Here is a 16,110-nt window from a genome sequence, read left to right on the forward strand (position 1 = left end):
CAGATTTGTTGGGAAGGCCTTGTGTTGCCTTCAAATATCAACCAATCAGAATAAAAAGTGGAATAAAAATTGGGAGAGCCGTCTTGTCCCACATATCCAGCCAGCTATGTAACTGCACTGACAAAAATAGTCACAGAAAGTCTAAATACAGATATTCTTCTCCTCTCTGGTTGCTCTGGGTCAAACGGATTAATGTGACTCCGCCCCCCAACACACACATAAACGGCTCTGAAGGAATCAAGTAAAACAAAATGGACAGCCTGGTTTTGGTGCCGTAACATAACCAGGCTGCATCCATTTCATCACATCAATCTCTTGTACGCATTAATGTTCCACCAAAACTTCCCAAATGTATCTCACCAAGCTACATCTTGGAAGTCTGATCTGATGTTGTTCATCTAAAGTCACTAGCTTCACCACTTTGTTCTTAAAGTTGTTCTTAAAGTCTTTGTTTTTGCTAACAGGACATAGTTAGAGTTGCTGACTGAGTTCTCATATTTGGAACTCGGGCAACACGTTGGACTTTTGGTGAAACTTCAGAGAATAGCTTTGATTTCTCAAACCAAGATTAACACCAATAAACATTTATAACGGTAACTTTGTTCGTTCCAAGCAGCGACCTCTAGTGTTGAAACATGCGGTTGCAGTTTTCATTTTCATGGTTTAATGTTTGCAGTCTAGAAATTGGATCTTGTCTTGGTGCCTTCATCCATTATTCATACAGTCCATGTTTTGTACCAAAGAGCTGCTCCAAAGAATGTAACCATTGGGCAGTAAAGTAGAATCAGAAACTTCTGCTCATCAAGAGTATATTAGTCTTAGTAGGAGAGGCATTACATACTATTCACCATCACGTAGCTCAGCTCATTGAAGAGGGAAAGGTTTTAGTGTGATGTCTGGAGGCTTTCTGTCCCTTACTGTCTGACTTAGTTCAGCTCACTTTGTTTATCACCAGTTTACAAAGGCAGGGCTGTGAACCAACACCACCCACACAGAGCAGACAGCAAGAGGCCCTGAAGAAGACTTTCAATAAACTGGACCAAAAGTTAATGGGATTAGGAATGGACACCCCAACTTTAAAGATTCTGTGAGGGTATTGTTGAACTCTGCGGAGCTGGACTTGCATTCTCCCCCTGCTTCAAGACTTCACGTTACGCTAGGCTAATTACCTCCTGGGTCCAGCTGCACACCTAACATGCACAGACATGTTTTAGATTTAAATTCTCCTCTCAAAGTGAAATCATGCCCCTGTATATATATATATATATATTTAATTTAAAAAGTGGAGATTTCAAGGTAGAATCTGACTCAAACACTTGAGCTGTGGAACAAAACTGCAGCACTTGTTATCACAGCATGTCCAGCCTTGGGATAGCTTTGTGCTACCTTTTTAGTGACATGATTAAATGCTAAGCTGGATGAAACACAGCTTAGAAAACCAAAAATGTAACTATGCAATCACTCTTTGTACTCACACGAAAAAAGAACAAACAATACAAGTACAGCCACTGAACCATGTTGGAGTATAAAAAAATGTTCACTTAAGGCGGTTACATCACTGATAAAGCTTTCCATGTTTTTAAGTCCTTTCTATTAAATATACAACTAGAAAGATAGATTATCGCACGTCTGCAGCATGCAACAAGCAGTTCTGTACAAGCCCTGTGTCGTGCTTCCCTGCCAACTTAAGGTACAATGGCACATGGATAGATTGCTGCACTATTATAAATAATTCATGGTAACTAAAAGGAACCCAGTGAATGAAACAAGCCCGGTAAGTCCATATATACTGTAGATAAAGACTCAGTCCAGTTACGGCGGCATCCGCTGCCTTAAAACCCATAAAATCCTGTTTAGTCCTGACTTCATGGGTTACTCCAATCCCAAAGTAGTCCACGAGGAACTGGAGGCAGCAGCATTCACTGTCACTTTAATGGAAATGTTTTCACTGTATTCTGAGTGCTGTCAATGGAAGAAAGCCTGGTATTTAGCTCACTTACTGCCTCATTAGCCATCTGCTCTGGACACATTCACATCCAAAGCTCCAAAGGTTAGAGGCGACGGCAGCCAAATGATATGCTGGTATTTTTCTGACAGTCTGATCAGGAAGATGGAGCGCTTCAGAGGAGAGGGTTATTTAAGGAAGTCTGGGAAGGGCCTGGTTGCACAAGCTTTGCACTGTGGCTCAGAACTATCTGTCCAGCCTTGGATAAGCATGTGAGCTCTGCAGTTGTGTGAAGCTTTCATGACAGTCTGAAAACTCAAGCAATCATTTTTTATTCTATATAAACTCTGCCAAGATCCAAACTCCAGGGATACAAAGCTGGTGTGTAGCAGTGAACAAAGAGGAATACATTAGTTACTTTCTATCAGGCCTTAGTTGAGACCATTAAACAGATGTATGAGGAACTGGATGAGCACAGGTGTGGTGCCAGAAACCGAGCTCCTGTTGCTCTTTGTTTGCCAAGATGGCAACAAAACAAGGTTTTCATTTTCACCATGCTCCATCTTCTGAGGCCTTTGTTTCAAGTTTCTATCGACAGAGAGGCACAGAAATGAGATCTGGTGTTGGAGGGGATCTGGTCTCTGTTTATACTTCAGTGGGCTTTTGTTTGCAGGGAAACAGTCTATATAAAGAGCAGGGCAGAACACATAGGTCAAAATGCAATCCAAAAAAGGTTGGCTATGGTCTGATGACATTTGTTTTTATAACACGGCTTCTTACTCATCACCCCTCATCACTCTGATTGGTCAAAATCTCACAACCATGGTAATTCATTTTCAATAGCAAGAGCGGCACGAGGGACAATCTGATCTCAAACCTCAGATCAAATCAATCTGCAGAAAGGAGTCCAGTGTAAAGTTTAAATGTGGTAAAACATTACTTTCCGATAGTTTAGTAAACGGCATGAAGGATATTTTAAATATCTGTCCTCAATTATTTGGAAAATACAAAACTTTAGATTGGTAGTAGTGACTGACCAGTCACCAGCAGAGAAAGGAAGGCAGCGAGGGATGTTCAAACGAATATGGAGCTGGAATATGAACCCACAAACCTTGTCCTGACGTGATATCTGTGAATCCACTCACTATAACCAGAAGTCCTGACTTAATTGATTTACCCCAGACACATAATCATCAGACAATAACCAATGCCTTCCAAGGTCGCTTTGTTTCAGACCTATAAGGTACCCTCCACAACAGCTTGTTCCCTCAGGAAAACTACAGGTGAAAAAGCAAGGTGTGTCACCTAAAAACGTCATGGGCAGTGTTTGCTGTTCATAAAGACACTCTAGGAGGTCAGTACATTTTTGAAAAGCCTGTTTTAACCAGCCAAAATTAGGAATAACATCAGTTTCTTTGGCTGGTAACCAACTCCTGAAGGAGTCTGGAGAAGAGCTGCTGATCCTTTGCATCTAAAGAGCCAGTGTTTGAGGTTCTGGCATGGTTCTACTGAGCAAGGTTTTCAGGACAATGACCCCAAAGACCACGAGCTTGGTTGAGGGATCATATCTCCCATCTGGCCTGGGGGAGCCTCAGAAACCTCAGAGTCGAGAGTCAGCAGTAAGATGCTCTAAGATTAAAACCTGTGCAACCAGCCCTGGAAGGTGTGTGAGTATTTTGGGGGTAAATATGAGCTTGTGGTGAGACTATGTAAAGCAACATAAGCTGTATAAGTGGCCCAGTCCAGCGGTGACCTTTGAGATATTCACACCAAGTAGTCTTTGATAATCCATGCAGCCAAACTTGCAGGCTGCTGCAGCCAAACTCCACGGGCTCAGCAGTACACGCACCAGTAGATCAGGTTAAACAGGATGTAGGATCCAGGGAAGATCATGCGAGAGTAAGTGTCGATGGCGTGGGTGTTCTGGATGATCCGGAAACCACGGATACCCTTCTTCTGCTTGTTCCCTGTGGGCTCATTGTCCAGGGAGAGATGCACCACCATTCGCTCCTGTTTCTCTGAAGCATCCTCAGCTGCCATGGAGGCCCTCGTGTATCCGGCAAGGCTGTTGGCGTCAGCCTCGCTGTACGTCCCATCCAGCATCATGGTCCTGGCGTGGGACATGCCACAGGTGCAGGGGAGTGCCTGGGACTAGACGAGAAGGGGGAAAGGAATAAAGGTTGATTACCAAGTTTGTACCACCATTAAAGAACTTATGTGTCTCTGAAAGGTGTCACTACCTGCTGCTCTCTGGCTTTTTCTCTGAGCCGGCGATCTTTGCCGTCTCTCATCGTGGTCAGGTAGTTGACGGCAGCGTATTCAAGCACAGAGAGAAAGACAAAGACGAAACTGACCCAGAGGTAAATGTCCACAGCCTTGATGTAAGAGACTCTGGGCATGGAGGCGTTCACTCCAGTTATGATGGTGGACATGGTGAGCACCGTGGTTATACCTGAAGCACAGACAACAGACTTTTGTTAAAACAGCAGATTTTTTGGACTGACTAACTGGACTGTAAACAAAGTAGCACAGAGAAGGAAGTCTTTGTTGAAAGTTTTGTGTTTCTAGCTGCTAGCCGCACCAGAATCCCTGAAAAGTAAGCCATCCTTCCCAGGGGTGTATACTGTGTCAAATGATAACTGATGGGCTGCAAGTAAGCGGCAACGACCACGTTGAAAAGGGAAAGCAATGCAGGAGTGCAAAAAACTGCATTGCTTTAGGTGTCCACTTGAGGCTGTCTCCAAAACCAAGCAACCCACATTATGTCCTGTATTAAAATGTCAATTTACAGCAGAGAAAAAACAGTTAAAAGCCTCGTCCAGCCCATTTCTCCAAATATTCACATTGTGTAGAGGCTGAAATGTGTTATTATTTGTAGGTTTTGAAAAGGGTACACCAAAGGTTCAGAGTTTTGCATAATACAGGGCATGGCTGAGTTGATTGACAGGCAGGCACATGGTAGCTCTCTACCATGCGAATAACGGCCAACCCTGGACTCTTGAGTCAGCATTTCCAATATGGTGACCACCATCTTTGGTCTCCATGAAACCTCAGAAACCAATGTGTGACATTACTGAGACTACATCCATGTTTTATACACTAAGGGCCCGATCTACTAAAGGTTTGCATGTATAAAAACACGTGCAAACTTGATAGCGCGCGCAAAGCTGACGTACTAACCGGGAGCACCGAGGATTGCGTATTTCAAATGAGCAAAATAGCACTCGCAAATCATTTAGCGTGTTTGCCTTCATGAATATGAAGAATACATGTAGATCATCAGGACGCGCAAAATACTGGGAGGAGGAGGAGATGCAAATGTAAACATTTAGCACACGCAATGTGATCTATCAGACCTGAAGCGCTGTATTTGCGTCTATATTTAGCACGTTTGAAAGGCAGGTGCAAACTGGCACAGCGTTACGCACACTTGGCTGCGGTCACTGCAAGGCTCATCATAACATCGCTTTACAACATGCCCGCAAAAGCTGGGCTTACAAGCATTATTAAATGTTTTAGTCAATCAAACCAAGAGAACAAACAAATAATAATAATAATAATAAAACAACACAAATTCAAAGCAGTTCAGCACCACGGATAGCGACCGCATCATTCTGACACCCACTTTAACTATTTCAACTAATGAGAGCACAGTAGTCCACTGTATCAACAGCTATAAAGTTTAGTCAAATTGGCACAGCGGCCCACATGTTCACATACAAACAAAAAATCAATTTGAAGTACTCGGCCTACTCACCACTGTTTGGACGAGCCTTAAGCTCCGCGGACTTGTCCACGATGCACTGTATGTCCATTTTCTTTGATCTGTCATTCTCAATAGATAACATGACATGTCCACTCAGTCTATTCTGTCCCATCGTGCTCATCAAGGGGTTTTTAGTTAGTTTTAACGTGAATGAGGGCTCACTGAGCTGCGCCAGGCAGCTCTGCGTAACTCCTCATCTCGTGCTTGCAGCAGTATGTTGGGGTGAATTGCCTCAAACATGTTCACAGTTCCATTTAAGCTGGTGAATCTTTGGGACAGTTGCTGGATGATGATATCAGTCATTAAAAACGTTCACCCAAAAGTTGCTCCCTGGGACAGTGAGGCGACTGTCTTCATCCAAGTGACGCCTAACTTTTCTAGAGCAAGAGTGGCAGACTAAGCCTCATCAAATCGCTCTCTAAACTCCATCAAAACACTGATTGCGTTTTGGAGTAGAGTAGATGCGTTTATTTCATCGGCAGATCTTCTGTTTTTTCACATCATTCACCTTTTCACAGATGGACTCCCAAATTGCGTTTCTAACGCTGAGATGTCTCTGCTGGTTTATTTCCCTCCTCCACAAAGACCTCCAACTCCATGGCTTCAAACTTAATTTATACATTTTAACTCTCCATGGTGACAGCCGATAGCACATGCAAAATCCTCGTAAAATAAGGCGGTTCTCACCACTTTTGCACTCGTTATCATTTGCGCACGCAGTCTTAGTAGATCACCCACAACACGCCCAGAAATAACACGTGCAAAATTATTATTTGCACACGCAAATTAGCGCTCGTTATTTGGGATCTTAGTAGATCAGGCCCTTAATGGTAGGTAGTGAGAATCAGCTGACAGAGTCTAGTCGACGGCCAAACCCCCAAAGCCTGACCACAATATGACTTATCCACACAAATTGGTTTCATATATGCAGTGCTCGAGGATGTGAGCTCATCTGTGCTTAAATGAGATGATATCAAGGGTTTAGTATTTCTGACACAATTTTGGATGCAAATTCAAAAAGCTGATCTTGATAAGCATCAGAGAGTGGTTTTGAAAAAGAGAAAGCTCAAATATAATAGAATAGGGAAAACTCATAATGTGATGGATGATGGCTGGAGATGGGAATTGTGAACCCGAATCCATTCATTTTGAGTCATTGACATAATTTTCCTTTTTTCTTAACGGTTCTCTTATCAATGTGGGGGACAGGAGACAGAAGTGGTCCAAACTGTGACTTAATCTGAGGCTAAATGACGCTACCAGCACAATGTGCATTGTCTGTGTCTGTGTGATTTCAAGAGAGAGTGGAAACACCAGCAACATGATGACTCATCTGTCAACAAAGCTTGGCATTATATACCAGGAATGCCATGTGCTAGATGCTCTACTCTGCAGGTGTTTTGGTTGAAAGAGTGACCCTGTTATCTGATGACTTTGAGCTGAATGCTTCAGTGATTGCCAGTTACAACAGCTGTTGGTTGAAACAGGAAAGAGTCCTCAAGAATACATCCTAGTTTACTTTTTCAATATAATGACAAAATATACTCATAAAATACTTCTTTAATGAAATCTAAAAGCATTCGTGAGAAAGTTCTTAATAGCTGGCAGAGAAGAATCCATGATGATATTGGTTGTCAAGGAAAGCTCCAGCTTATGTTTAATGAATGGGACTCCAGGTCTATCAGTCAGCCTTTCTTCATGCTTAATTATGATCAACAAGTCATGACTCCACCTGCGTTCACTAATCAGCTCACTGTCAAAAATAAGCTTTGATTCCATTTGGGTTTCTACTCATGCCAACTGGGCTGTGATCTCAGATGTGCTTCATATACACAATACAAGTAAGTTCTTACCAAGCGAGACCCTGGCAGGTACGGCCCTGCGGTCGATCCAGAAGGACACCCAGGACAGCATGACCATCAGCGTGGCGGGGAAGTACGTCTGCAGCAGGAAGAAGAAGATGTGACGCCGCAGAGTGAAGTTGATGTACAGACGGTTGTACCAGCCTGGAGACAAAAAAAGAAACATTCAGCCAAAGTTTGCATTCATTTAACAGAACATGTGGGAGGTAAAGAATAATGTGCCGAATGATGGAGAACAAGATAGAATTATCATCTTATCTGAAGAGGAATGATAGAAATCTGGAGGGCATTTAAAACTAGACACAGAAATCTATAACAGCAGAGACGATGATGGAATAACAATATGAGGGGAATATATTAAAATAGCCCAAAGGTGTGTGTGTGTTTTTTTATCAGTGCTCTAGTTTCTAAGTTACAGAACCCTTTCTCAGAGGAGCACCTTTAGTCTAGACGCAGTAATAATCTTATCTTTGAGTGAAACTAACCAAAGTGTCCTTGATTGTTTTTGTCAGAGTGCTCTGTGTGACAACCTGGGACAGACAAGCCTTTCAACTTCACCATATAGGAGTGTGGGTCACTTCTCATTTAGAATCCAAACTACAATGTCAGTGTTGTTAATTTAGGCACCTAATTTAGATGAAGTCTTCGTCTTAAAGGTGACATATCACGCTTTTTTCATCAATATATATTGGTCTAAGAGGTCCCCAAAACATGTCTTTAAAGTTTATGCTAAAAAAAACCACTTTGAAATCAGATTTTGGCATGCCTGAAAAACCCTCTTCTTCAGTCCTCCTCAGAACACTCTGTTTTCCCCCTGACCACGCCCCCTCAGGAAGTGGATGTGGTCTCGGCTCTCCAGCACGTTGATCTATTGTTTACATGTTGGCTGAATATACACGGCTGCTCAGAGATCACGTTACTTCAACCCTCTGAATCTGATCCAGAATCTGATCCTGACGGAGAGGCGCCTGTAGCAGGACCTTTCTGAGGGATTGGTCACAGATTTTGTGTTTCTTGTTGTTTTATTTATCAGTATGTTGACGTGTGTCTTGGTACACAGCTACGAACATGTAGCTATGTGGCTATGCTAACTAGCGCTAGCACGTATCCTTGATAAATAAAAATCATCCACTAGATCTTCAAATCTGCAGACGTGGGGAGTAAAACCGACCTTTGCCAGAAAGGCAGCAGGACCTTTCTGAAGGATTGGTCACAGATTTTGTGTTTCTTGTTGTTTTATTTGACAGTATGTCGACGTGTGTCTTGGTACACAGCTACAGCTACAGCTATGAACATGTAGCTATGTGGCTATGCTAATTAGCTCTAGCACTTATCCATGACAAATAAAAATCATCCACTAGATCTTCAAATCTGCAGACGTGGGGAGTAAAACCGACCTTCGTGTTTATTAAGACAGCCTACAACTAGCATGCCTCCCTCCTAAGCTCCTTGTTAGCACACATTTGTGCAGGTAATGAAAAACGGGGAGGGATTCAGTTTTATTTTATACAGTCTATGGGCTGAACAAGCTCCGAGCTCTGACTCTGTGACAGACCGGATATTGTTGTTACGTAACAAAAACACGGACGTCTGAAACAGCTCGTTTTAGACACATTTATAGAAAGGTGGAGAAATCAGAACGGGCAGAATGGATTTTTTTCATTCTCGGGGGGTCCCAGGGAAACATATTTCAGGTAGAGAACCATTAAAAAGTCAATTTTGCATGATATATCGCCTTTAAAGCCTCTGGAAACGTAAATGGAGTATTTCAAATTAATTTAGAATATCAAAATGTAATGTGTAATCAAGCTTCAACAAAAATCTGAGTGAAAATAAATAACTCCGAACACTCTGTTCAAAAACATCTTATTTTACAGGTCAGAGCATTTCTCAGAACTGTGTGGGCGTGGCCTAACTCTTTGATAAACAGGTCAAGAGAGAGTTCACAGCCTACATGTTTGAGCCGTCTGACTCTGAATCTAAAGACATAAAAACTCCAGAATCTGAAAATTATTCATTTCAAGTGGTCTCTGAGTGCTGAGTCACAAAATCATTCAGTATCAGGACTTCTATCATTTATTAGTTTTATCACTCCGTAGTTTCTATGTGCATGCAGAGGAGGTCTGCTCCGGGAGTCAGACGGAGCTGTTTGTTGGGCCTTTGGAATAATAAGTGAACCGGTCCTGAGGGAAGTGAGCAGAGTATGTGCAGGACTGCTTTAGCCACTCGGCCGCGGCTCAACTCAACTGCGTACCAAAGATTCCCCAAACCCAACACAGTTATTACATAAAGGAATGACAACAAGCTGTCATCTTCAGCGGTGGATGTGCAGACAGGGACACAGGAGCACAGCTGTGCAGAGAACAGGGAGACAGATATACAGACAGATTACAGGCAGTACGTGATTAGCAAACAAGCTAACAGCTAAGACAACACTGAGGGGAGCTGGCTGAGACGTCAGGAGACGGTCTGAGCAGGAGCAGAGTAGTTTTGTTGAAAATGTGAACACATGACTCTGTTTCATTTATGATTGGTTAGATATTTATTTCGTTAGAAATATACAAGTTAACCCCGCCTTCTTTATCCTAGCGTTACAACGTTATCAAAAACTGAATCGACAATACTTCAAAAATGGATTAAAGTTCAGTTCTAGTATTTTAAATATATATAATAGTATGTACATGTGACTATAAATATCATAAGTAGAATGTTTTTGTTGATTTGGGTTACCAGAGGCTTTAAGATAAAGATGCTTAACAGTTTTTGTCATCATTAGTCTTAGAGCTAAACTAATCTGGACCCTGGTTCCTGCTACTCCTCAGAAGTTCTCTAGTTCCTGGGGAAAGTTCCTGCTGTTGATAAGCCCCTTATGATCAGTATGCACCGTTTCCTTCCATCCTGAGATACTCACTATATAATGCATGTTTCTCTCTTTTAATCTCCTTTAAATTCCGTTTAGTGCATATGTGAAGCTCTTCTATTTCCTTTGTGCATTAAATATGTGATGTAAATGAACTTTCCTTGACAGCCCTGCCTCCTGGTTTTTTGGATTGCCTCACTTGAGGTTCAACTCTGCAGACGTGATTATTTCTGACGCTGCAAAATTGGGCTCTAATGTACCCGTAAGCGCGCCTCTGGGCCGAGAGTCCCTGCTGATTCTCTGATTTTTTTTTAACTTAAGCTGCTTAGACATGAATATATTTAAGAAACCGACCATGTTAGCATGAGGTCAACTGAAATATGAACTGCATCAAAAGTTGAATTCAACAGGTGAATTCTAAAGTCTTTGAAGCACCTTTGAACCCTCCCCAAACAGGCCCAGTGTGTCATCAGGCCTCATAGAAAGGTACATGTGACCCTGTGTACCTGTGCTGCTGTAGAAGGCCAGCCTGGAGGTGGTGTGAAACTTCTGGATGAGGAACTGAGACAGAGAGATCCTGTCGTCAGTGCTCAGGGACTCATCGCCACTTTTCCAATAAAGCATCAGGTCTTCATCCGTGTAGGCGTCTACAGGACAGAGAAATGAGTGTGAGTATGGAGCTGAGCTGTTTGTAGAATCAGCTGCAGAAGGTGGATCTCTGTTTGAAGTGGAAAACACACTGAAGACGTACAATCCACAAATAAACAGAGGACAGGTGCTGATACAGGTTGACTAAATACTGACACCACATATTAGATGATTCCATAAGACCGGTGGACCACACATTGAGCGTTAGTGGTTACAGATACACAGACACAAGCTATCACAGAAACTCTTGTGATCATATGTGACTTCAGAAGAGGGGGATTGACGTCATTAGTTATCACAGTTATTCCGTTGGATGCAGTCCGACCTATAATCAGAAATATCAGACATGTTTGATATCAATTAGGCTCTGTGCAAAAAATATGTTGTATTGACTTCACACACTTGGCCACGTCCCCGATCATTGGGGCACTAAATCGTGCCCTATGGCTTAAAATTGTCTAGTTTGTAGTTTAATTGACTAAACATCATCACCCTTGCTTGAAAAGAGTATTACTAGACTGTTAAACTAATTATTAATATTTTTCATCATTATTGGCCTAAAAAGTTGGTGATACGTTGTGTCTAAGGTGTATCGCAGCTGCCTTCCAATAGCCAGGGCTGTAGCTCTGGCTAACGGCTGCTGCTATTAACATAATAATGCTCTATTACCCAGATGTAAACAAGTACGGATGACAAATGTCATGTCGTAGGGCAGCATTGTTTGTCAATAGGTTGATCTGGTAAATGGAGATGAAGTTGCATGTCGGCTGTGTCTGGATAAACTGACATATAACTACTCCACCAGAGCAATGAGGAACCAGCACAGGCATGTGGATGTTAAGGAGGACTCAATGCTGGTGGTGCTAGCTCTGCTTGCTTCAGCCACCCACAGCAAACCGATGACCATTCCCTGCAGACTCTGTGATACCGGTGTTTAAAATAAATGAAGCTCCATTTCTGAGTGTTTTGTCTGTTTTTTCCATGGACTGTATAAATAATGGACATAGTATCCGTGACGTCACCCATCTGTTTCTTAGCACTGTTTTGAAGCCAATCGGCGGCGGCAGCCATATTGGAAATGCAGAACTCAACTAGGCATAGTGTGACGTAAAGAGGCGGAGTTTGAGCCTCCTAACCAACAGCTATGTGTTCCCGTCAGGGAGTCAAGTCAGCCATGTCCTTATTTGGGCAAAAACTTGTAATCTTAATATCTTCTGAGCCATTGCGTTAGAAAAAAATCCCCCGTACAGTGTGTGCCGATGGAGGGATAAGCTACAAAGGGCCAAGCTGTTTTTTGAACCAGGCTGTGAACATGTTTATTAATGCTGCAAAGATTAGTCTTTTTGGAATTGGGGTCTATATGGTTTCCGGTGTTCCTGCAGCCAGCCTCAAGCGGATTCTTGATGAACTGCAGTTTATAACACTTCCGCATAGGCTTCATATTTTGAGACCGGAGGTTGCCGCTTGGTTTTTTCTCACATTAAGATGAGCTGGTTAATTAGAGTTTTAATTTTGGCGAAAGTGACAGGAAGGCAGTCACTTGGGAAAATCCTTAGCACACTCAGAAATGAATAACATTTATTTACAACTACTGTCAAAATGTTAATTTATCGTGTAGATACTAACATAAAGATATCCAAAGCTGTATTCACAAATGCATAAAAGTCCCAAAAATGTTCCTCAGATTTTCAGATGAGCTGCATGTTTGAATGCAAACTTTCTCTGGAATTTTCCTGGAAGCTTCCTCATAAAATTTCAGCGTTAAGTCGATGTGAGCCGATATGAGAACAGAGCAGGAAATATTCATGAGAATTCACTGCAAGCATGCAGTGGGGGGTTATTTTTATACAATGTGACCAGTGAAAACCCAGAGGAGCAAGACATGAGGATGAATAAAAACATCAGAGGCTGAAGGAGGAGAATCGCTTTCAGAGTAGTGAAGATGTCTGCTCATCTCTCTGTTTACACTCGGCACAATTGCAGAGCTTTGAGCTCTCAGGGCCTCCGTACAGTTCAGTGTTTTTCTGATTGAGACAACACTCCACGAAACACCCTACAGGCCTTTAGTTATGAGCAGCACATTATCTCCCCCGCCTCCTCAGCTCTACACTAAACATCAACAGGAACACTCACAGCTCTCCAGCTCCAGCGTGCACGTCTGCGAGTCCAACGGGAAGCGGCTGAAGTCCATGTTGCACGCGGCGGTGACCGTTACCCTGAGGAGTTAAAGCAGAGTGTAAACGTCACCAGTGAGGGCAGAAATGTATGTTTGTGTTCATGGAGGGGGAGTGTGTGTCCTCACCTCAGGCTGTACAGGACGTGACCGTCAGGAAACACCCGCAGCATGATGTTGTCGGTGGTGGTGTCGTGGATGAACGACCTCTTGGAGTGGACGAAGAAGACGTCGGGCACCCAGATCTTCTTCACCAGGCGACCGTCGAACGTCATGCTCTTGTTGGTGGTGCTGGGGAAGGCCAAGCGCTCGTCCTTCCAGTAGTGCCTCAAATACAGGGTCATGGTGAAGTCCTGAGGGGGAGGAGGGGGAGGGAGGGAGTTAAATCCAGAAACAGCATCTGGATCAAGGGCACAGGGCTTAGCAGGGACAGAAGGGACATGTCCCCACCAATATCCAGCCTCCACTAAAGTGTCTGTACCGTTAACTCTGTCCTCACATTAAAATATAAAGATCAGATCTCTCAGTATGTTCAACCTGCAGAGGACTGCTTTATATAAAAGCGCTGTCACAAGGGCCACATTAGAGGAAAAGACTGTTTACATGCTGCAGAGGCTTTTATACACTTCAATGTTCCACCTGAGAGTCATTCAGAGCAGCAACAGGCTTCATGATCAATCTTACATTCAGTGAAACGAGGACTGTACTCTCTGTACCGACTGCTCTACGAACAGAGCTAACCAGCATGATGAGGACCTGGAACACAACTCATAGTTGTGATAACAACACAGCAGCGCCAACACTCAGAGAGACATCATTTGGGAATATAGTCCAATCAAAAAAAATGAGGGATAAACGGGATCTCAGCACTTATTATCCATTTTTGATTTGCGAGCAAGATTGGAAATCAGAGTTTTAACAAATCAAGTTCGTATCTGTTTTTCATTTTGGTTTTAGAAACAAATATTGGTAGTATGTTTCTGTTTTTCGGTTTCACATTAAAAAAACTATATATATTTTATTGAGTGTGCAAGGGTCTAAATACATCAGTACATTCTGTGTTTCAACATAATTAGTCATCTTAATTCCCCCAAAAAATAAAAAACAAAGAAAATCTAATTTTATTTCATGGATCCTGTTTGTGTTATTTTTCCGTCCCCTCCATAGCACTGAAACAGCACTTATCAAAATCACCAATGACCTCCTCCTTGCTGCTGACTCCGGTTCACTATCCATTCTCCTTCTGCTTGATCTGAGTGCGGCCTTCGACACTATTTCACACACCATTAAGCTGAACCGACTCTCCTCCATAGGCATCACTAATACACCCCTCAACTGGTTTCATTCATACCTTTCAGGCTGCACTCAGTTCATTCAACTTAAATCATTCACCTTCCATCCAGTCCCTGTCACCACAGGTGTGCCCCAGGGCTCTGTCCTGGGGCCCCTGCTGTTCATCATCTACCTCCTCCCCCTTGGTCACATCTTCCGTACACATCATATTCACTTCCACTGCTACGCGGATGACACCCAGCTCTACCTCTCCACTAAACCTGACTCCTCACTTCCACCTTCTTCCCTAACTGATTGTCTCCTTGAAATAAAATCTTGGTTCACCTCAAACTTCCTCAAATTAAACAGCAATAAAACTGAACTTCTTCTAATTGGCACAAAATCTACATTAAACAAACTCCATAACTTCTCTATTCCCATCGACAACTCGCCCCTCTTCCCCTCAGGTTAAGAGTCTGGGTGTCATCCTCGACAGCACCCTCTCCTTCACCTCTCATATCAACCACGTCACCCGATCCGCCTACTTTCATCTCCGCAATATTAACCGTCTCCGTCCTTCACTCACTCCCCACTCCACGGCCATTCTTGTTCACACCCTCGTCACCTCCCGTTTGGACTATTGCAACTCCCTTCTGTTTGGCCTCCCCCACAAAACCCTCCATAAACTTCAACTGGTTCAAAATTCAGCCGCCTGCATCATCACACGCACCGCCTCCTTCCACCACATCACACCCATCCTGCAACAGCTCCACTGGCTCCCCATCACACACCGGATCAACTACAAAATACTTCTCCTCACCTTCAAATCCATACACAACCTCGCCCCTCCATATCTCTCTGACCTCCTCCATACTGCCACACCCGTCCGCACCCTCAGATCCTCCTCCTCCATCCACCTCACTGTCCCCCCCTGCTCGCCTTGTTACCATGGGGAGCAGAGCCTTCAGCCGCTCTGCTCCCCAGCTCTGGAACTCTCTCCCACCTGACCTCCGCAACACTGACTCACTCCCACATTTCAAATCCAAACTCAAAATTCATCTGTTTAAACTGGCTTATTCCATCTGACCACAACTCCTCTGTCCATTCACTTAAAACTTTTTAAACAGTGTTTTATTTACTGTTTGCTATTTAAACTCTGTTTGTTTTTAATGTTGTAAGGTGACCTTGAGTGCCAAGGAAGGCGCCTATAAATAAAATGCATTATTATTATTATTATTATTATTATTATTATTATTCACCATTTCAACATTTGTTTACACTTATCAAACCATACACCTGCACCAACATACAGACTCACACCTGCAAACACACACAAACACATACACACACTCTTACACAAAACTTGTGTTAATATAACAGAGCATGTTTAAGGGGGTTTCTTAGAGTTTATGGTAATCAGGTGATTTTGTGGCTTCTCTCAGTCTATGGAGCTTCATAAATCTTGATCCATATACTGTCAAGTAGTTTTTTTTGTTGCTGTCCTCCGATATTGTCCTTTCAACACTCAAATTATATTTCATTAGTGTTTTCCACATTTGAAGTGGAGGTGCTTCCTTATTTTTC

General features: G+C 42.9%; 1 protein-coding gene across 1 annotated transcript in view; it reads right to left on the minus strand.

The window, feature by feature from the left end:
* Nucleotides 1-3,778: 3,778 nt before the first annotated feature.
* The window catches only part of LOC117823791 (gamma-aminobutyric acid receptor subunit rho-2-like), a 43,020-nt gene continuing 30,688 nt past the window's right edge, over nucleotides 3,779-16,110 (minus strand). The window contains exons 4-9 of the mRNA XM_034699019.1: nucleotides 13,384-13,607; nucleotides 13,215-13,297; nucleotides 10,940-11,080; nucleotides 7,565-7,717; nucleotides 4,186-4,397; nucleotides 3,779-4,096 (exon numbers count right to left, since the gene is read on the minus strand). Coding sequence (XP_034554910.1) covers nucleotides 3,779-4,096; nucleotides 4,186-4,397; nucleotides 7,565-7,717; nucleotides 10,940-11,080; nucleotides 13,215-13,297; nucleotides 13,384-13,607 — 1,131 coding nt within the window. The remainder of the gene's footprint in view (nucleotides 4,097-4,185; nucleotides 4,398-7,564; nucleotides 7,718-10,939; nucleotides 11,081-13,214; nucleotides 13,298-13,383; nucleotides 13,608-16,110) is intronic.

Source organism: Notolabrus celidotus, chromosome 13 (assembly GCF_009762535.1).
Source record: "Notolabrus celidotus isolate fNotCel1 chromosome 13, fNotCel1.pri, whole genome shotgun sequence".
In the NCBI taxonomy this organism is placed as follows: domain Eukaryota; kingdom Metazoa; phylum Chordata; class Actinopteri; order Labriformes; family Labridae; genus Notolabrus; species Notolabrus celidotus.